Genomic DNA, 21,363 nt, shown 5'->3' with positions numbered 1-21,363 from the left:
TGTTTTGTCCATGAAAAAATCCAATAGGGTGGATAATTGAACAAAGAACTTTGTCACCAATTAAGTCAAAAGAAGGTGGGACACCCCACAGAAGATATTTATGGTACGAAAAAAGTTCTTGAACAGAACACCCTTTACTGCATAACATGTACAGATCTTATAAATAACCAATGCACCAGTGTTTTAAGAGAGGGACAAGTCCATGGCTGTGTCTGTTCCTTTTCCTGTGGGATGCTAATTATGCAAGAGAATTAGTTTTCTGTCTGTCGCGTCCATTCTGGTCCGCCATACTGGTCCGCCATACTGGGGATGTGTGGCAGATGCAGTAGAAATGTGTTTTATTAAGCCACGGTTTGGGTGTTGTCTCAGCACGGCTGCAACCCTTCATTGCTAGCACCATCTAGTGGTAGCAGGTGTTAGTTCATAGTCATAGGTGTGTAGTGTCAGGGAGCCTCGTGGTGTTTATCGTTCTCGTAAAGCTTATGGAAACAAATTAAGCAGTTTTTGCAATGATGGAATCAACAGTCTGTGTATAAGAGACAGTATTTCTAAAGCTCTTGGAAAGTTAACGTTCATGCCGTATAACTCTGTGTTTTCCTTTCACTTCAGGACCGCAAGCTGACCAAGGCGGAGCAGCAGCGCTTCAAGGAGGAGGCGGAGATGCTGAAGGGGCTCCAGCACCCCAACATCGTCCGCTTCTATGATTCCTGGGAGTCAGCGCTCCGCGGCAAGAAGTGCATCGTACTGGTCACTGAACTCATGACTTCAGGAACACTTAAAACGTAAGACAAACCTCCTTATAACTATTTCTTCGGCTCCAGCTCACTGTGACATAAAATGGTATAATACCAATACACGTTTGACATGTTCAGACATGTCATGGCATCACCAAGCAGCAGCTAGTGTTTTTTAGTTTGACTACAAAACCCTGCTTTGTCTCTTTTTGACCAGATACCTGAAGCGCTTCAAGGTGATGAAACCCAAGGTCCTGAGGAGCTGGTGTCGGCAAATCCTTAAGGGCCTTCACTTCCTTCACACTAGGACTCCTCCGATAGTCCACCGGGACCTCAAGTGTGACAACATCTTCATAACAGGCCCCACAGGCTCGGTCAAGATAGGAGACCTGGGACTGGCCACTCTTATGCGGACCTCCTTTGCTAAGAGTGTCATTGGTAAGCTACAGAAATGGACCACGTACTTCCCTGAACAATGCAAGGAATTTAGTGGTTGTATAAGCAAACTACTGAGTCATGGCCTTTAAATGTATTTTTCCCTGCATTCAGCAATGTTACAGAGGCAATCATCGCCCTGGAGGTATTGATTATTCTTGACAGAGTCACTTTAAAATCCATGTGGGCGGCACTTAATGTAAACAGAGAGCACTGATGAGATGTTGTCTGTGTGAGCCAGCTTAAGCAATGCACCATGAGTACCATTTAGCTCAATGAAGTTTAACTCAGGAAGCAAAGGCAATCGCAGGAAGATTCTTATCAGAGTCTTCCTTCTTTCGTCGACTTTGGGGCATTAGTGCTCTGTGGACATTGAGTTGTGTGAGAGTAAATACAGATTGTAAAAGTGATAGAAGTGAAACAGTTTGAAGCATTTCAGCTCGTAATTGACTGGGAACCACTGTACCACAACAGGAACTCCGGAGTTCATGGCTCCAGAGATGTACGAGGAGCACTACGATGAGTCTGTGGATGTCTACGCCTTTGGGATGTGCATGCTGGAGATGGCCACTTCAGAGTACCCCTACTCTGAGTGCCAGAATGCTGCTCAGATCTATCGCAAAGTAACAAGTGTGAGTGCCTTTGACTGTCTTACTCTCATACAAACTCAGACATGACATGTGCATAAGCTCATAGTTTAGTTGTTTATTTAAATGTAACAAATGTCCTTTTTGATATTGAAAGCTTTTATTGAGGTACATATAGTCATATTTTGTTTTGTCAAAAAAATTACGAGTTATGAATATTGATTTCTTTCACAACATTTTGAGTTGAAATGATCTGAAATAAATCCTACACTTGAATCTAAATCTGCAAATAGTTTAATAATAATACTGTGTTGCATCTGTTTAGAAATCCATAATTTCCTGTGAAGTAATTGCACTTTTCTTTTCCTGCAGGGTATAAAGCCAGCCAGCTTTCATAAAGTGAAAGACCCAGAGATCAAAGAGATCATTGAATGCTGCATACGCCAGAATCAGAGCCAGAGGTAAACAGGCTTTGACTTTGATAACGTGACAGACTGCGCTGTCTCATCATGAAGAATTCCAGACTTGGATCATAAAACATGCTCGCGCCTCTTTCACCACTTTTGTTGTCTCTCCCTTGACAGGCTCTCTGTCCGAGACCTCCTGAACCACGCGTTCTTTGGGGAGGACACGGGGGTCCGGGTGGAGCTGGCAGAGGAGGACTCGGACACCCAGGACTGTCTGGCTCTCCGGATATGGGTGGAAGATCCTAAGAAGCTAAAGGGGAAGCACAAAGACAACGAGGCCATCGAGTTCAGCTATGACCTGGAGAACGACAGCGCTGAGGAAGTGGCTCTAGAGATGGTGAGACACATGGACAAATCAGACCTGACTAATAGAACCGGAGTGTATGTGAGGGCCCAGTGTGGGATAGGTAGACTGGGGAAAGGCTTTCATGCTTCAAAGCTTGCAGGAGGATCAGCTGAGGGAAATCCTTCAGCTCATTTATCAGCCATTCCAAGGCACCTCCTTCTGACCTAGATTCCCTCAGCCTACCTCTAGTCATTTATATATATATATCTCTCTCTCCCCCCCTCCCTCACTCTCTCCTTCCCGCTCTCTCACTCTCAGGTGAAGTCAGGATTCTTCCATGAGAGTGATGCCAAGGTTGTGGGTAAATCCATCCGGGATCGAGTTAATCTGATCAAAAAGTCACGAGAGCGCCGACAGCAGCAGCTCCTCCAGCAGCAGCAGCAGGAGCTAGAAGAAAAAAGAGACGCCGCTGTCACCTCCTGCAGCTTTTCTCATCCATCCTGCCCGTCCTCACTGGGGCCAGGGGCAGCTGGTCAGACCGGAGGAGGGCAGGAGTCAGAGGAGTCAGTGGACCAGCATGTCAGGCAGCAACACATTTTCAGTGGGACAGCCCTTGGTTTGCCAGGTAGAGTATGCCCCTTTTAAGATGAAATTAAATTGCCAGTTGTGCTTGCATGAGAAGGGCTGCACCTGATGTAATCTTCTTGACATTCAAAGTTTCTGTTTCTGAATAAAGATTTGAGTTTAAAAAATAAAATGTCTTTATATAAATCTTTAGTTTTAATTACTGGCACTTTCTTCAAATTTCTGGGGGGATTTTCGCCAGCAATTTAAAAATTCTTGAATCTGGCGATTGTTCCTTTTTTAAAGTGGATTTTGGTATGAAATTGAGGACTTCTTAATGGAGTGCCAAGCGAAGTATTTACATAAAAGTGTTTTTAATTAGTATATTAACCTTTTTTTGTTCTTGTGGTTATTAAATGTAATCACATTTGGCACTGTAACATTAGTGGAAGATCACCCTGTTGTGTGTGAATTTTGGAAATTATTACATCTATCTTTGTTTGGACTCAAATATAAAACCAATAATATTNTTCAAAAGGTCAACAATAAAGACCACAGATCTGAAGTGCTTTGTTGTTCGCACACATTTAAAAAAGCAGACTAGAACAGATGTTTGTGGCAAGTCTTAAAATACACACTGATTTAATGGGCCACTTTTCTCTACTGTAAAATGTTTTGATTTTGCACTTGTGCTTGATTCTTCAATATTGTATCATCAGCACACTACATGCTTATTCATAAGTACAATTTCCTGTTGACTTGATATTATATATAGTTTAAGACTTGCCACAAACATCTGTTCTAGTCTGCTTTTTTAAATGTGTGCGAACAACAAAGCACTTCAGATCTGTGGTCTTTATTGTTGACCTTTTGAACTGTGAGGAAATGTGTTCCCCTCGATTGTGCGGAAGAGTTTGAATTCAAGAAAAAGGTACAGTTCAATGCCATGTATTTACATTTATAAATCAGCTACCTTCAATTAGAAAAGGAAATAAAGGAAATAAAAATAAAGACTTTGTCTGACTCGATAATTGCCAGAGAGTCGGATGGCAGCCATTGTTATGTCACAAACAGACCCACCTATAAATAGAAATCATCCCAACATTGCACACTGGCTTTCCACTGATCGATTCTATTGATATTGAGCTTTTTGCTGCACACACAGCTCCCCAAAGGGAGGCGGTGTACTGCAGATGCTTGGCCACAAATAAACAGAGTTTCATGGAATGCAGTTTATCTGTTGCTACATCTATCTCCACGTGTTATGTATTATATTATATATTATGTGTCTAGCATACACTGGTTTTTGTTCCTCTGCTTCTCTTCCCCTGTGTCTGTTTTTTTATCTTCTCAGAAATCTTTTCCTCTCTGTCTCTATACTGGTAACAAGTGTCCTTTTTTGGAAGTAATCTCCTTCCCCTCTCAACAGGGACATAGCATCAACAAAAAGGCTGCTCCTCATTGTACTGTTAAGGCTAAGAATAAGTTACCCAGGCTATGTCGCTTCTCTCATTCCTTCAACACTAATAACTACCTCATGTTACTATTTGCATGTTTATTCATCTGTTGATAACCTGACTGTGTGCCGTAGAGATGACACTTCCTGTTTCAAATTTCGATCATCATTAAAACCTTTCGAAAAAGAATCTCATGATAACTAAAGTTCAGCATCAATGGAAGTAAGCAATACGCACCCAACAAATGTTAACAACAGTACCGTGATCATTCTAGTCACTATAATTATGATAGTAAATATGTATACGGTTTTATCTCTAGTTTGCAAATGTGTCTGATCATGCTCAATGCTGTCTGTCTCTATGGTATGTTTACCCGTATCTACATGTCTTGTTTTTTTGTATATCGTCAGGGACTACTGCCTGTGTAAGGGTGTTCCTGTCCTCCGTCTCGCTCCTCAGTCAGAGCGGCCGTCTGCCTCAGAGTCTGACAGAGTGCTGGTCTGTGTCCCTGCCTGCTGCATCCTCAGCATCTATCGTGTCTCCCCGAGTGTGGAGTCAGACAGCCCTTGGGTTGGTAAAAGGTCACAAAGAGTTCAGTTGTTCAGATTATGTCTAGACAGACTCACACAAACTAACTTCCCATTCAGCAAACTCTCACACGCACACCCATACAAAAAGAGGCGCAACAACAAAAAAAGTCCTCACTCCAAGTGCAAGTCTGCTAAAACACCCACACACAACTAGTGCTGCTAGGAGGCCTAATCATTTACTCAACTTTTTTTCAACAGCAACTCACAAAAACAGATCTGACAAACAAATTGTTATTTATTTCTTCACTTGAGATGAATTGAAATGATGAAGCAACAGAAAGACAAATAGGCATAGATCCTTCTTCTCCTGAATCAGCATGGTCAGCAACCTTATGAGGTAAACACCAGGATGCACAGCTACCCAAACTGATACTGACTCAGATCACTGGATAAGATATGAGGGAGATCCATTCAATTACATTTATATACTATACAGTATATACTTCCTGTTTAGCCACCCCTATTAACTAATGCGTATGTCTGAGGGGTTGATTGCTGATTGTAAAATGAATAATTACACCAGCCGCAACATCAAATTGTTAAAGGGTCGTTAAGTTTAGGGGCCAATGGGGGCCACTTGCCCACTTCCTACAGTTTCCTTTCAGCGACTTCGCTTAGACACGATCACCCAAATCGGTGTCGAATAGGGCATAGGGGACAAAGTGTGGGGGGCCAATGGCCACTTTGCCCCCCCCCTCCCTTTCTCTGGCTATGCCATCTTTACACTGGACCTTACATTTGACCTATACACATCTGTTGCCGTCACATCAAGTTTTGTTACGGCATGATACACAGTAAAGCTATTGTTGTCACACACACGGTAAAATAAATACCTATGTTGCTGGGCAGCTGACAAATATGATGCAACCCAAGAATGAGTCAGAGCTATGTTGATTCTGCGTTTTTTTGTAACTGTAGCTGGTGGTTTGTTGTGTCAGACTGCACTTTAGTGATACGTTCTTTCTTAACTTGCCACTAGCCACAGTTAGTAGATAAACTACCATGATCCCTTCACCACCTTTGAGACAGCCTCACAAACATAGAACATTAGACAGTTCACAAATGCAGTACTTCCTGCGGGTTATTATCACACAATATGTGTCGGGTGTTTCTGTGATTTATCCACACCTGCATGTCAGTTGGTCATGTGATGCTGGCACCTCCTTTACAGGGACCTGAGCACTGTAACTTGTAAGACCTGTTAGTGTACCATGTGATTTTTATGGATCAGACATCTACCAATGCAAAAGGTCAAGCTTCAGGTTAAGTAGCTTCATAAAGCACCAGGTAAATGGACAGGATATGGCTTACAGGGCACATGTGATGGGTGGTTAAGAAGCTGGGGTCATGAATGCCAAAGCATGTGAGCCCTAAAACATCTATTTTGGCAAACACAGCATGAGTGTCAGATATCATACCGACTGAAGATGAACTGGCTTCCCTGGTTACATTCTTGTCTGAAAGGTCTGAACTTGCCTCAGTTAGAGTTGGATACAAAAAATGCTATTTTAGGGCAATATAAACACAAAGGAATGCATAAATATTGTTCTACGTAGTCATGTGTAAATGAATGAGTACATTTATAGTTTGCATGACTCTGTAGTGTGGGAATAAGCACGTCGGTGCTTGAAAATCGGGTGTTGGCGGTTAGCTAGGAATAGATTACTGTAAGCTACAACAGCTCACACTAACAAGATAGATTGCTGTAAAAGGGCTGGCCCACACGCCAGATTAGAACCCCAGGCTATTGGGCCAAGTTCATTAACTTTCACAGATAAATCAGACTGCAGATTCACTGCACTGCCTTTCTTTTTATGTGACCTCTTGTTAGCAGGAGGTAAACTTCATATTTCCATGTACTGAATTCTGCTCCTCATACTGTATGTGCAAAGGTCTTTTTTTAATTGACATCAACGCTACCTTATAAATCTTAGTCAGAGTTCTTCCCTTTCTTAACCTCTTCCCTTAGATAATCATCATCATGTCATAATATTGTGATCATAAGTGATTCAGATGTATTGATTACCACATGACACTTGCATTGACTGCTGGGCTAATTAGATTCTGTCTCAAACATTCAATAGCAATTGAATCTCCTCTGTGGGTTACGTAATGGGGATACATCCCGAGGGATATTTGCCAACCGTCGATGCCGCGGTTGAGCCATGTGTCTGGTCAGTTTGGTTGGATCAATCCCATCCGGGTCTACCCAGTTCAGCTATGGTCCATTTCATTTTGACTCTCCCAATTTCGATCAGCCATCAATAGTCTGTCTTTGCTCTACCTGGCCCAGATCAAATGGCATTTGTATCAGGAAGAACGATGACCAGAAAAAATACCTTTTTGTAATACTTACATTTTCTATTTTTATTTTTTTTGCAAATGATATTTTTCTCTAGAATAATTTCAACGCTTTATTATCAAGGTTTAGGAATATGGACAATATTTTTAACATGAGACAAGCAGCTGTCAAAGTCCAGAAACAATCCTGTTTATCCTGAAGTCAACTGTCAGTCCAGGGGTCTCGACTCTATACAGATGAACAAAAGGTCTGGACTCTATTTCACAGGGACTGCACACTGCACTATAATGTTGATACAACCATATAAGTGCTCTGATGGCCTTAGTACGGATGAGCCTTTTTACTGAGAAACATGGCACGGTGATTGTAGCAGGCAACATCCTTAACTGGCATTCATCTGCATATCATAAATACAAAAGGCTCTAAAACAATACAACAAAATTACAAAACATTTCAATACTTAAAAGGTGGGGTAGGTAATTTTGGAGAAACCAGCTTGAGTGTGCAAGAATTTGAAAATACACAACCGGATCAAATCTGCCTCTTCCTTACAGAGCCCCTCCTCCAACACACACGAACGCGCACATGACCAATGAGGGCACGAGATAAGTTTGTGCACAGATGGAAGGCTGACAGGCAGGTAGGCCATCCAGTTACTTTAGCCGGGCCGGCTAAAATGATTGGTCGTGCTTTTTACAGTACTACGTTTTCCACAGATGACATTTTTTATGGATTTTTTGTCAAAGCACTTAAGATATTCATTGCTATCGGATGTTAAGAGCATTCCATGGAATATAACAAAACGTGTATCTCGAGCCGGTTTCTCAAACTTACCTACCCCACCTTTAAGTATCGATATATTATATATCGATTATATACAGTGTCTTTCATAACTACAAAAAATAAAAACATTTGTATGTGTACATGTATACAACATGTACACATACAAATGTTTGTATTTTTTGTAGTTCATTAATTAGTTAAAGCAATTCTGCATGCACATCATTTTCTAAAATAAAAAACAAATGTTAATTCCTTTGGGCAGATATCACAAAAAGTCTTATGATGCAGGATGTATCATGGACTTCAATAAATGCAGATGCCACTCTTCTGATTGTCTAAACATTTTTTTATTTGTTCTTTATACTATGATATTATTCCTAAAACAATTGCAATATATCTCCTCTCTTATAGTATTGTGATATATTCTTAAGCCCTGTATCTCGATACATGACGTAATTTTTGCCAATACACAGTCCTAACAACAATGCATGGTAAAACAAATATTTTAAGTGGTATTCATCAGCGCCGCAGACTCGACCGCTGCCCTCGTGTGTGAAGTCCTGCGAGAGAGGCGAGTTGGACCAGTCTGGGATGACTGGGTTGAACCGGTCTGGTTTCTGCCGCCCGAGTTGTGCTGCCTGTGCAGGGTTTTTGTTCCAGCCTTACAGGCACCCCCTGTATTTAACTCCCTGGATCACTCTGCATGCTCACTCACACAGACAAAAAGTGATGGAGGGAGGGAGGGTGAGAGAGGAAGGGAGACAGGGTGACAGGCAGACACATACAGTGGCATATGTTGACACAGATGGACAGCTTGCACACAGGAATGTAATACATGTCCAAGACACATACAAACACATTCACTGAGGTAGACGGACGGTAAAGTACACGCCTGAAGCCGTAACAGGGGAGATATATGGCTGCCCTTTCAGGTGTGGCATTCACAGGGAAACAGGCAGGAAAGGAGAGAGATGTAGCCGCACTGTGAACTTAAATTACATTACATTACATGTTACTTGTTAGACGCTTTTATCCAAAGCGAATTACATACTCAATACTGTGGACAATCCCCACAGGATTGTCCACTCAATACTGTGGACAATCCCCACAGGAGCAATTTGGGGTAAAGTGACCTGTGACCCCCTGATCCCAACACCAAGGCTCTATCCACTGCGCCACATGCCTCCCAATTACACAATCTTTCAAGCTGCATTTGGACCAATAATCCCCCCGGCTTCCTTCTCTTTGGTGACACAGGAGAAGAAGAGCGACGTGCTCACCGGCTGCAGTCTCAGAGGACAGTGGATAAAGCATTAAGTAGTGCATCGGCTCATCATGTACAGGCCTGTGTTTCACCATTAAGCACTGAGCAGACTGTTCTTGCATTATGAAACATTCAGTACTCCAGTGCATGTTGTTGACTTTTAGACAATAAACCAAAGCGTAATATAATTAATTGTCTGACATGGTATAGACCGAAGGATCATTTGATAATTCTTGAAGATAAATGGCAGCTAATCAAAAATGAATTTAATCATTAGGTGCAGCCCTAATTGGAATACATCCACTGAGTGTGTGTTGTTGAACAGCAGGACAAATAAATGCTTACATTAAGCACACCATCATATATAACTGTTCCTATTGTCGTGACTTTTGTCCACTCTAGTGCCACTTAGCATTTAACCCGTGTAGGACAGATCACGTGATCCGAGTGACTAGAATGTTGCACCGTATGTGGAGCTGGATCAATCTATAGGCTTGTGGCCAGGCCACTGTGTCGTGTGTGTGTATGTATGTATGTATGTATGTATGTATGTGTGAGGACTGGTGCCTCTCAGCGTTAGCTACACAACTGCTCTCTGGGTGGATGCCATGGTAATTCTCTCTCTCTCTCTCTCTCTCTCTCTCTCTCTCTCTCTCTCTGCATTTTTATATTACTGTTGCTCTGGGTGTCCAAATCTCAGCCTGTTTATATTGTTAAAGGCTGTCTTCCAATCTGTCTAACAATTCCAACTAGACAGAATATGTGCAAAGAGTGTTTCAAATGGTGTCAGTATTGTCTGAGTAAAGTAGCTGAAAATGTCCTCCAACTTCAAAAATAAATAACCATAAAAAAAATGATTTTTACATGAGATTTGCTTTGACCCAATGCAATTGTGGAGACAATTTGATTTTGCAGATTCAATATGGGTGAGTAAATCAGATTATGCCTTCTGTCTTTTCATTTTCAAAAAAGCTTTACCAGAGCAGATTTACTCACACTCGTAAGCCAAGGATAAATACAATGCAGTGCCTTTGCTGGGGTCATGAAAGCATGCCGTCTGGTCACAAAATATATGAATTAAAACATTAAAGGTCTCCTATTATACTGTTTCTCATCAATATATTATAATTCTCAGATATATACAAAACATGTCTCTGAAGTGTTTGGCTCCAAATACCAAAGAGGTCATTGTAGCATCCCATAATCCCCTCTGTTTCAGCCCTGTGTCAAAAGTTCTGATTCTCTGTCTGTTACTTTAGATGAAAATAAGGAGCCACTCCCCACGCCCCTCTGAGAGATATTTGNAGCTTTTCACAAAACGCTGCAGCATTTCACAAAACCCAACAGCATTTCTGAAAACGCCACAGCATTTCAGAAAACGGCACAGCATTTCAGAAAGCGCCACAGCATTTCACAAAACGCAGCAGCATTTCACAAAACGCCACAGCATTTCACAAAACGCCACAGCATTTCACAAAACAACACAGCATTTCACATTGGACGGAAAGGGTATTCCTTTAGGGAGAACACTTCTTGTTTGTGATTGGACAGAGCCAGCCAGAGAATGCTGTACTGTAGTGTCTTGCACTTCAGGGCCACCGTAGTCCCCACTCCGACCTGCGGACCATCTACCCTTTTCATAACCTCTGTCTCCCCCTTCCAAATCCCTCTTTGATCATTCTTTTCTTTCTTTTTTAAAAACAAGTTTACAACATTTCATCAAGTTCAAACAGACATTGCAATGTTTTTGGAAAAACAGTTTAGCTTTTAATGCTAACCAAGCAAACCAACTCTGCGGTCACGCACTGCCCTACTTCTCCCAATAACATATGCATATGAGAGTAGATGAAAAAACAACTTGTAAAATGCAATGTGTTTAAGTGCAATCAACATATTACATTTTTGTAAGGGTAGCCTGGCTCCTTTGCTGCGAATCAACATCAATATCATCCCTGTAGGCAACCCAAACCGCCCCTAGTACAAGGTAGTTTACATAAAAGTAAGTATCTTTTTCAGACTAAAGGCTTTCCTGTTTCAGCCATTGCAACACATCTCAGCCAGTATATAGCACGCAAGGAATGGAACGAGCCACGAGCTCCTGACTGAACCTCTTCAATCTTCAGTGCCTTACCCATTAATTACACTATCCACAGGCACGTCACAGTCTTGAGAAGTGGTTTAATTGCAGATTCAGATCCTCAGAATAATTTGTACCCATTATGTTACAAGAGGGAAACAAAGGCATGGATTCACTGATTAAACTAAGTAAAGAGCAGAGCTTCCCTGAAGTCTCCAGAGTAAATCAATGCAGAGTTTGAATACCACTCAAGTTGAGTGATGTGAACCCCATAATCAATGCTAGAAGTAAATGACTACATTCTTTGTAAACAAGAGGAGCCTGAGCCATATTTCAACAGTAAGGATGTGAAAGAAGTTAAGAAAGTTAAAAATAAATACAGAATTTGTTTAGAATCATCATATTCCCCCAACATATAGAAGAAACCAGTTAAAACCAATTCTAACTCCCTCTGTGCCTTATTTATTATTTTTGCTATGAAAAGCAGAAAAATGCCAAACATTTTAATTTAACAATAACGAACACTATACACTTTTATACTGCCACAGTTGACAGGACAACCCTGACAAAACTGAAACTATAAGTTCTAAAGACGCTGAGATGGACGTGTAATTGGCGCTCATCTCGTGAAGGGTATACAAATGTTTGTACCGACAAGGACTGTTTACTAGAGTTTCATTAGGACCAAATGGGCACTCTAACTGCGTCTCTCTGCTGAGATGGAGAACCTGTCAGAAAGAGAACAATCTGCAACGCTTCATTAATTAGACCTTCTTGGTGGAACAGCTAGAAAGATGCCTCTTCTAAATGAAGGGCATATGGCAGCTGGTTACCTGACAGCACAAGACCAACATATTCTTTGTATTCTGTACAAAATAATAGAAAGTTGGTCTGAAGGACATGAGAAAACCAAGAGCTGTCTTATACTGTTCCAACAAACAAGGGGATGATGGTTGCGGTGTTACCAATATTACTGAGAAAAAGGCTCAATGCAGAGGGTTTTTTAAGTAAACACTGATTCCCCTTAGCACGTAGTACGCATTAATCTTTCAGGACACAAAGTCAATGCTGCAGTGGCTTAAAAAAGAGTCTGAGCGTCTAGTGACCATGGAACTTACTGAGGTCTGGAGTAAAACCGGTTTAAAATCTGTGGAGAAACCTAAAGACTGTAATTTATTTGACTGTATCCATCCAATCTGACCAATCCAAAAAACGTGCTGCACCACGTGGTAATGGTAACAGGACTTGTGATGCGATGGCGCCTTTACAGTATGAAGGTTAGGGAAGTACCACACATGTATATCCTAGTCAAATAGATATTTCTGTTTCACATTTCCCGAAATCTGCAACACTAGTCATTTCTGTCTCGTACACAGCTTATTGATGTATGCCGAACTATATAACATGACATTTCCAAAAGCTTTTTTAAACAGGCAATGCTTTATTCAATTAGAGGTGTATATTTAACATTTTAAAGTACAACTGTCTAATTAGGACCTACATGTATGTTTAAAGGGAACAACAGCAGCCGTAAGAGGCACAGACAAACATTCAGAAAGAATGCTCGCTTCCTATAAAACTTCACCAGCAGAACTAAATGTTTCATTTTCTTCTCAGCTCTCTGCTGGCTCTGCAGGACTTATCTAAAACACTGTAACAGCAGGAAACAGTGGCAATGAAAGAATAAAAGAGGCTGTATACTCGTTTTTCCGGCCCTTATCTCTGACTTCTACTCCTGATGGGTTTTGGCGATAGTAAAGTCTGTTAGCCTTGGTCCGTTACAACAGTTAAAGTTAAACCAATTGCAGCTCAGCGTGATGGTGGAATGAGCTCTTCTGCTGAATCCTTCCTCAGTGAGAATCAAAGATGATAGCCCTATCAGTAATCTGCACAAAACAGCAGGAGCTGCTTTGGGATGGACACACGTTCCAATACATTTAGATGCAAATGAGTCAGGACATTCAAAGAAACAAATGGTAATATCACAATGTAGCTCTTTTAATGCTGGGCTACTGTAATAAATGATACGGTAAAGTGGTGCTAACATTTGTTGTACTCCCTGTATTGAATTAAATTATAAATTCCAATTTATATCCATTATAATATTTGATTAAACATCTTCACTATTTAACTCTAAGTAAAAAAAAAACTTTGTAATGCACTTTTGCAACTCTTGACTGGAAACAAACAACAAAGTAGTCGGCCTGTCATTAAATTACAAACCACAACCTATACTTAAAACAATATCATCAAATGGATTCATATTTATATGAAAAGGAAAATGATATGAAAAAGGAATCATGAATTCTGCTTAGTTTATTACTGCAGGCATTGTCGTGCCATTTGGTCACCATGTTGCCATGAATCTGCCAGTCAGTCTGTGTTGTGCACGCAATCACTTCCGCCTCTTATGAATAGTATTGTGTTGGAACAGAAAATAAAGAAATAAAACTTGTCAAGTTTCTATAAGTAGACGGAAACGGAGTCGAATTCAACTTTGTAACAAAAATTCACCGATACTCTATCTCTCCCCAACAACTTTTGGGATAAGGGTGTTACTACTAAACCAACCACGAGCGGTCCCATGGTCCGACGTTTTCATCAGGTTAAGTAACAAAGAAGAAAAACGAAGAAGTATGGAGGTAACAACGTAGATAAATAGAGAAACTTGACGAAAATTTTCAGACGACGGCCACTAAATTAACACTTGACACGGAACAATAAAACACTTGATCTCGGCAAAGGAATTACTTGGAACCGTGTTTCAGATCCTTGGTACTGTTTGTCCTTTAACAATATTAATTAGCCAAACCAATCTTTGCTTTCATCGCTGACCCAACCTCGCACGTCCTGTACTGGCGTTTAATCATGTCGACCAATATTTTGTAATCTCAAGAACGGAAAGGGTATCTAATTCTGGCCGACATTTTTTCAAGTCACCAACCTAGGGTTGCGGAACGTTCTACAACACACACGAACCATGAATTTGGTGTGTTAACGAGTGAATCCGTATAGGTGCCATTAACTTCACATTCAGTGATAACCAATTCCACAGGATATCGATTAAATTGTACACACATTAAACAGACTGTTGTAAACGTGAATGCTGTAGAAGACCAAAACGCGGTCGTCGTACTACCTTTGCGGAGTTGTGAAGGCGAACTCAGTTAAACTTTAAAACATCTTAACTCTGATTCCTCTTCCCATTCCATAAAATTTACAACCTAGACTTACTATTTCTTTTACATGTAGAAGTGTATGTGAAGAGGTGGCCATTACAGATTTTTTACAACGGTCATTGTACACCCTTGATCCTAAGACATAAATACAAACTAAAAGTATCCACTGTCATGAAATGACGTTAACCGGTGGCTCTATATCCACAGGAGAACTGTTGAAAAAAAAAAGGACTAACCAGAAGCGACTAACGTCACGACAAAACAAAGACTTGTAGTATACCACACTCGACCTACCTCCTTTGGGGAGGAAGGTGTTAGACGGCGGGTTCTTGAGGAAAAGACGTACAAGGGGTGAGGAACTCTTCCGGAAACATTTATCCTGTTAGTTCAAGATTAAATAAAGTGGGTTAAATCACCTTTGTGACATCCGTTAGGGAACCCTTTGACAGAGTTCAAGTAGAAAGACGGACAGTGGTACCGCTGCCGCTCGGAAGTCGGGACCGGATTTAGTCTTTCGTCAACTTCTCCACCTCCCAAAAACTCCCGAGTCTACATTGAGGAGAAAAGTGACGGAGTATCGGTTACTGCGTTTTACTAAATTAAAAATTCTTTTTATTGATTTAACTATCTCCAGAGTATTGAGTCTCGCCTCGGGTCCCACCTTAGTTTTAATTTGTTTCGTTGTGTGATTTATTAAAAACGACGTGTCATTTTATTTACCGACCAACCACCTACTTGAAGAGGGTCGTGTAATTCCTTAGTGCTATTGCTAAGTCGGATAAATATAAAGTAGTCTGTGGTCGTACGAGACGACCCAAAGAGAACATGTTAGTGTACAAGGGTAAGAAATGACCGGTCGGTCCACTTTCACTTATATTGGACAATCGTCAAGTCACTTATAGTCGTGGTTATACGTTCCGGCTGACACTCAGTAATACCATTACCCATCAAGTGGAAGAGCAAACACTTCCTTTGCGGGGATGAGTGATCAGAGGGGGACACGATAATGTCACTTCTCTCGAAATCGACAGTGAGGTGCTGGAGAGTACATTCGTGAGCTGTCCAGACGGTCGAACTCGACGTAACTTTAATCTATCTATCGGATGCTCGGATTAATTTTCACCAATAGAATGAGGAGGTGAGAGGGACGGAGTGTCAGATCACAACAAAGATATTGGAAGGAGAGACGAAACCCTTAGGTAAGCTGAACTTCGAGGTTGACTCGAAAGACTCCGCCAAAATTATTAGTCTCGTTATAAGGGAATTAAATTTTTAATATCTAATTGGTATTCGGTTCGTTCTCCGTCCCAAAAAGAGGAAGACACCGGAGAGGACCCCTGCCTTTTTACCCAAATCGGATAATTGAGGCCAGATGTTTTGGGGACTAAACTTGGTCGGTGTACCCATAAACTATAAAAAGTCTTACCCTAACGACCGACGAATTAAAACGAGGGGATTAGTAATGTGCACGAAGGGTCTAAAAGACTTCAGGGACACACACACCCACACACACACACCACCACACACACACACACACACACCACACACACACACCACACCCCTGAGCCGTTTTAGAGTCAGTAACTGTGATATTATTTTGAATAGTGCGGAGAAAACTACAAATGAATACGACATAAGGTTTCTTTGTAGTTTTATAACTTAAGGTAAACTAAAACAACAAGCTCACCTTCTTTTATACTTACCTCCTAACCAACCACCCACGATACTCATACGGGATCGGACTGTAAAACTGTACGGAATGACTTATTCAACAGGAAAAATGAGAGCTTACGTTGTGTCTGAACGTCATGGGACTTTCTCAAGGCAGTCGGGGTCATTAGAAAAAAAAATGGAAAATCACTCTGGTGTCTGAAATCTTTCTTTTCTACCAACATGACTTAATTCCTACAGTACCACTTTACTATGGTCGATAAGTTCTGTAAGGTACCTAGATATGTTTAACGACATATTTTGTGGAGGGAGTCTTTTTACATTAAAAGTTCAAAGGAACGGGGTTTTTTGATGAAAATTGGGTTCTAATGTTAGTGTTGATCGGAAGGAAAAAAAAGTAAAGTTTGGTACCCTAAGTACAAATTGTCCAATAAGTCCCCCTTTTATCTAACGGGAAAGACCTGGTTCAGGTATTAACTAAAGGATATAGTTAGTCGTAAAGTCACAAATAATAAACAAAATTTTGGGCCTTTCAGATTACCTATTAAATCAAAAAATTTACAAAAAGTCAGGGGTAACATGAGTACTTTGTACGACTCAAATTTCTATAACCCAGGTTTACTGTTGAACAATGGTTTNTTTAAAGGTCACCTATTATGCAAAATCCACTTTTTCATGTATTTTATATGTAAACATGTGTCCCCTCTGTGTAAAGAGATTCTGAAAGGTTCAGGAAAAAAGACCCCCTCTCTTTTTGTCCTGATCCATTTTTTCCTGAACCTTTCAGAATCTCTTTACACAGAGGGGACACATGTTTACATATAAAATACATGAAAAAGTGGATTTTGCATAATAGGTGACCTTTAAAAAGGTGAAACAGGCAACTTTTTCTCCTGAAAAAAATCCCACATCAAGTATTTCAATGGGAATTAAAAGGAGCTGTGGCAGTATGAGATACACAAGAGTCCAATTTCCTGTGAAGCTGATTTTAGGAGTAAAAAACTGAAAAGGTGATGGGGGGCCGGTCTGCTGCTTGATCTCAAGGATTAGTAAAGGCTCATGATTTGGAATTAGCTCCAAAACCACATGACTGACTTTTCTTGCACAAAGCTAGCAGTCAAATCAGATGGCTTATCATAACACTGCTCTCTATTGTGAGGCCAAGAGTCAGAGGGATGCATTTCTTCTCTCCTCCACAAGTGTGTCTCCCACAGCATGTTGGATTTACACCATCATACAATGTCCCCCATCATTTCTCATCATAATAAATACAGTCGACTACATTCTGCTAAGACTGACAGAGCTCTGGTGTTAGACATTCACCATGTTCATTATTTTCCTCCCACTGCCAATGTCAATGCATGACAAAGAGTTTCTTACAGCAATGTTTGGTGTTCATTTGATACATTGTTCATATTTGCTCTGTGTTCACAAAATGCATCTCATTCAGAGCTTCCCTTTCACATTACTCTTTCCATTTCAGACCTCATTATGTTACACAATGGACAAGAGTGGACTGGGACATGTACTTTAGCCCCGGCTCCATAGTGCTTGGTAAACTAGCCTAGTAGCGACTTCATTTGGACAATACACTTTATAATAAGAACGCTTGACATTCAAACTGGACTGCTTGATTAATGAAAAAATGTGCTTCTACAAAAAGCAATTTCCAGTCATATGAGAACTTTTTCAGCACTCAAGCTGTTATGTTCTCAAGAGTGGAGAACACTCCCTTTCCGGATTTAAAGCACTTCATCTCAAACAAATGTATGCAATGCCTAAAATGAACATTTCCTTTAGGTTTCACAAATAATGTAATACAATCCAAGCTATAGCAGAAGATGAGGTTTTGAGTACGATACTCTATCACAGCAATTAGCGCTGGCAGCCAACAGCCCCAGAAAAGGCAGAGTCTCCACTCTGGCTGTGTGCTGTCACTTTACTACCAGCCATGCTCCTGCTTCTCACCCCCGTCTCCAGTCAACTGCAGCCTCAGGTTACAAATAGCAAGCAGACAACCACCGAGATTTCCAGAGACAAATACAATATAATTTACCTGAAAAGAGCAACGTTGTTGTGCTTACATTTCTCAAAAGATCATTCATTTAAATAAATTGATGACATACAGTTTTTCCATTTACTTCTCAGGGCTGTTTACACACTCTCTATTCTTTAGCCTCTGTCTCAGTAGAGATCTTTAAGGGGCAGCTAAAGACTCACCTTTTCCGACAGGATTTTGGGGCTTCGGAGGAGGTGAGTTTGTAGCTGTTTTTCATTGCCCTGCTTATCCTATCTTTTAATTGCGTGTTTTATGCCTTTTTATTCTACATGGATATATGTTGGTATCGTCGTATGTACAGGGTAGACAGACATAAGGGTAAAATGCCAACTGCCCTTCCGGCCGGTGGAATTCTATACCTGCCCCACATTGGTAACCATTGGCCCGGAGCATTCTCGCACCAACAGAAATCACTTATAATGAAGAAAATGGAACACATTTGTTGCAATAGTAATTATCACTACTACATTAATACTTTACACACTTTGAATCATCAGTTCTTCTCATTTCCCTCAATCTTCAATATTGTTTATTAAAAACATTATATTGTGTCTTTTTAAAAAATTCTGCTATTATTATGAGTATATGCATAAAATAATTGTATAATGCTCTTCCTGCTTCTGTCCATTAGGACAGTTAGAAGTAATGCTATGTAGTAAATATATTAGAAACCTTCATCTCCTAAACTGCTGGGCACATTTCCCTATAGCCAATACCTTTATATTTCTACTCCTTCACTTACTTGTCAGCATAGTCGGCATGCATGTACAGACACGACCGAGAGAAGACCTTGTTTACATGGCATCATATTGAGAGGTGCGTGAACGCGTCATAACAACCAGGAATAAGCCTGTCCCTCGACAAAAGCAATTGATTTCTCCCGAGGTTTGGGAAAAAGCTGGATAAAATCTGTGAAACAGACTGTTGATAAATCACGTTGTTCGCCGATATCTCCACATTCTACCGCTACTTTTAAATTCGAATCATAATCCTAATGACAGCTGATAAAAGGGTTTTAGGACCGTCACTCCGCACACTAGAAAGCCAACCCATCCGACAAGCTGGCCGAAACTTTCTCTCATTCTTCTTCTCATGCCCCCCGTCCCTCCTTCTTTACTCCTCGGTGACTTCTTATTTGAAGATTTTTTTCCCCGGCCGCTTGCCGCTTTACCGCGGTACTAAAAACATAATGGCGAATGTTAGGTGGCCGATAGCTGATACTGAAGAGCGCCCCCTCACGGAGCCTGCTCGCGCGCGCTCCGCAGCAACAGCGTTTGCTTTCACACCAAAAACGACAACCCGACTCACAAAGCTATGTTGTAGCGTTGATAAACGAACCAATTTAACTAAATTCAGGTCAAAATACAATACCACAGGGACAATTCCTTTTTACAGCTATATTATATTCCCGGGTGCCTAATTAGTGCTTCCGGCAGCGGCCATTATAATTCAGCCCTCTACATTGGCATTGTCGGTACTGTATGTAAAGCCACTTTGACATCTGGTTGAAAGGGTGCTATATAAATAAGTTGTATACTTACTTAAGTGGATGGATTGTATTATGATTAAGGAATTGCGGCGTGTATGCAGAATAAATAATCATACTTTCATATTAAATAAGATAACAGTTCCTACGGAGTACCCGCGCCAAGCCACCTCCACCCAGTCTCCTCCAGAGCTTTATACACTGTTTTTGAAGGCTCCCTCTGCCCAGTCAATTCAAACTTGAGGAAACCTGCCTCAGGAGAGGTGCCACAGCCTTCATCTCTGCCCTCTTCTCCAGCCACGTCCTCTCCTTCCCACTCTGGCGAGTGTGGAGAGATTCTCTTGCCCGCCCTGCTGAGCCTGGCAGGACGGGTCGTTCCGATGCAGCACAAGGAAGGCAGGCAAGCCCCCTTCGCTGCTGGGCACTGCGTGGTTGAAATGAGTCTAGGTGCGCAGCCCCGGTGGGGGCCGTGTGGGGCCCTCTGGGCTCTCCTCACGCGTCCACAATCTCCACCTCTTGTCTGAAGAACCTCTCCGCTCAAACTTCTGGCCAGTGTCGGTTGATAAGGATGCGCATGGAGACACAAAACTGTCTGACTGGGTTCTCCCTCCTGGCTGCTCCCTCAAACCTCCTCGTGCCTCCTCGTTTTTCCTCCGCCTCTCCTCCTGTTGCTTCTCCTCCTGATGCCTGGAGGGGGAGTCGGCGGGGGGTGTGTCCTCTCCCTCCTGTTTGTTGGCCTTCCCCCTCCTGCTCCTGTACCTCCTCCTCTCTGCCATCAGGTTTCCAGGACTCCCGTGCCTGTGGGCTCCCTGGTCAGTGCCATGAGAATCGGGCCTCTATCCACCCTCTCCTCCACCTCCGCTCCATCCAAACTTCGCTCACCCGTCAGTCCCACGGTCTCCTCCTCTTCTGGTCCCACTCACCTATTCGACTGTCAGGCAGTTCTTCCAGTGCTCTGTGATTGGCCGCTGTCCGTGGCGCGGTGGACCCTCCCAGCCTTCTCCCCTGTCTGTCTCCTCTGCTCCTTTAATCTTATTTTACAGATGAAAAATGAACGTGAGCCCACAGCTGTAGAGCACAGTTTCCGTCTCTCTTTCCTCCACCATGTCCTACCATTTTCCTTATATCCACTGTTAGAAACAGACACAACCGGACTTTTCTCAAGCTTTTATTGAACGATCTGTTTTTCTGATGACTTACCTCAGTAAACCCCTGCAACACAAGAAACATGCATAGGTATTTTGAATCAGTGTATGATGCGCCAATTTAACTATCTTAAGAAAATCAACTAAAATAAAAACATTGTGAGATGAGATACATAAGATAGCAGAATTCAGTGGTCCCCTCCTATTTTCCAGGAACAGACAACCAACATTTAAGAGTGACGCCCCCCCTCTTACAGGAATTCTTTACAGCTTATAC

General features: G+C 41.6%; 1 protein-coding gene across 1 annotated transcript; it reads left to right on the top strand.

The window, feature by feature from the left end:
- The first annotated feature begins 608 nt into the window (after window positions 1-608).
- On the top strand, window positions 609-19,095 carry LOC104956929 (serine/threonine-protein kinase WNK3-like). Its single transcript, XM_010784509.1, has 8 exons — window positions 609-782; window positions 952-1,172; window positions 1,644-1,801; window positions 2,129-2,217; window positions 2,341-2,560; window positions 2,828-3,139; window positions 4,990-5,100; window positions 19,087-19,095. Exons 1-8 carry the CDS (start codon window positions 661-663, stop codon window positions 19,093-19,095), a joined length of 1,242 nt encoding a protein of 413 aa, XP_010782811.1. The 5' UTR covers window positions 609-660.
- Window positions 19,096-21,363: the final 2,268 nt, after the last annotated feature.

This window comes from Notothenia coriiceps, unplaced genomic scaffold (genome assembly GCF_000735185.1).
Source record: "Notothenia coriiceps isolate Sejong01 unplaced genomic scaffold, NC01 NC01_scaffold00026421, whole genome shotgun sequence".
Taxonomy (NCBI): Eukaryota; Metazoa; Chordata; class Actinopteri; order Perciformes; family Nototheniidae; genus Notothenia; species Notothenia coriiceps.
This window is presented reverse-complemented; position numbering and strand designations above follow the sequence as displayed.

Coding starts and splice junctions, on each gene's coding strand:
- LOC104956929 (XM_010784509.1), top strand. CDS start 661: ATGCTGAAGGGGCTCCAGCACCCCAACATCGTCCGCTTCTATGATTCC. Junction 1,802..2,128: donor TCTATCGCAAAGTAACAAGT/GTGAGTGCCTTT, acceptor CTTTTCCTGCAG/GGTATAAAGCCAGCCAGCTT. Junction 3,140..4,989: donor CCCTTGGTTTGCCAGGTAGA/GTATGCCCCTTT, acceptor CTCGCTCCTCAG/TCAGAGCGGCCGTCTGCCTC.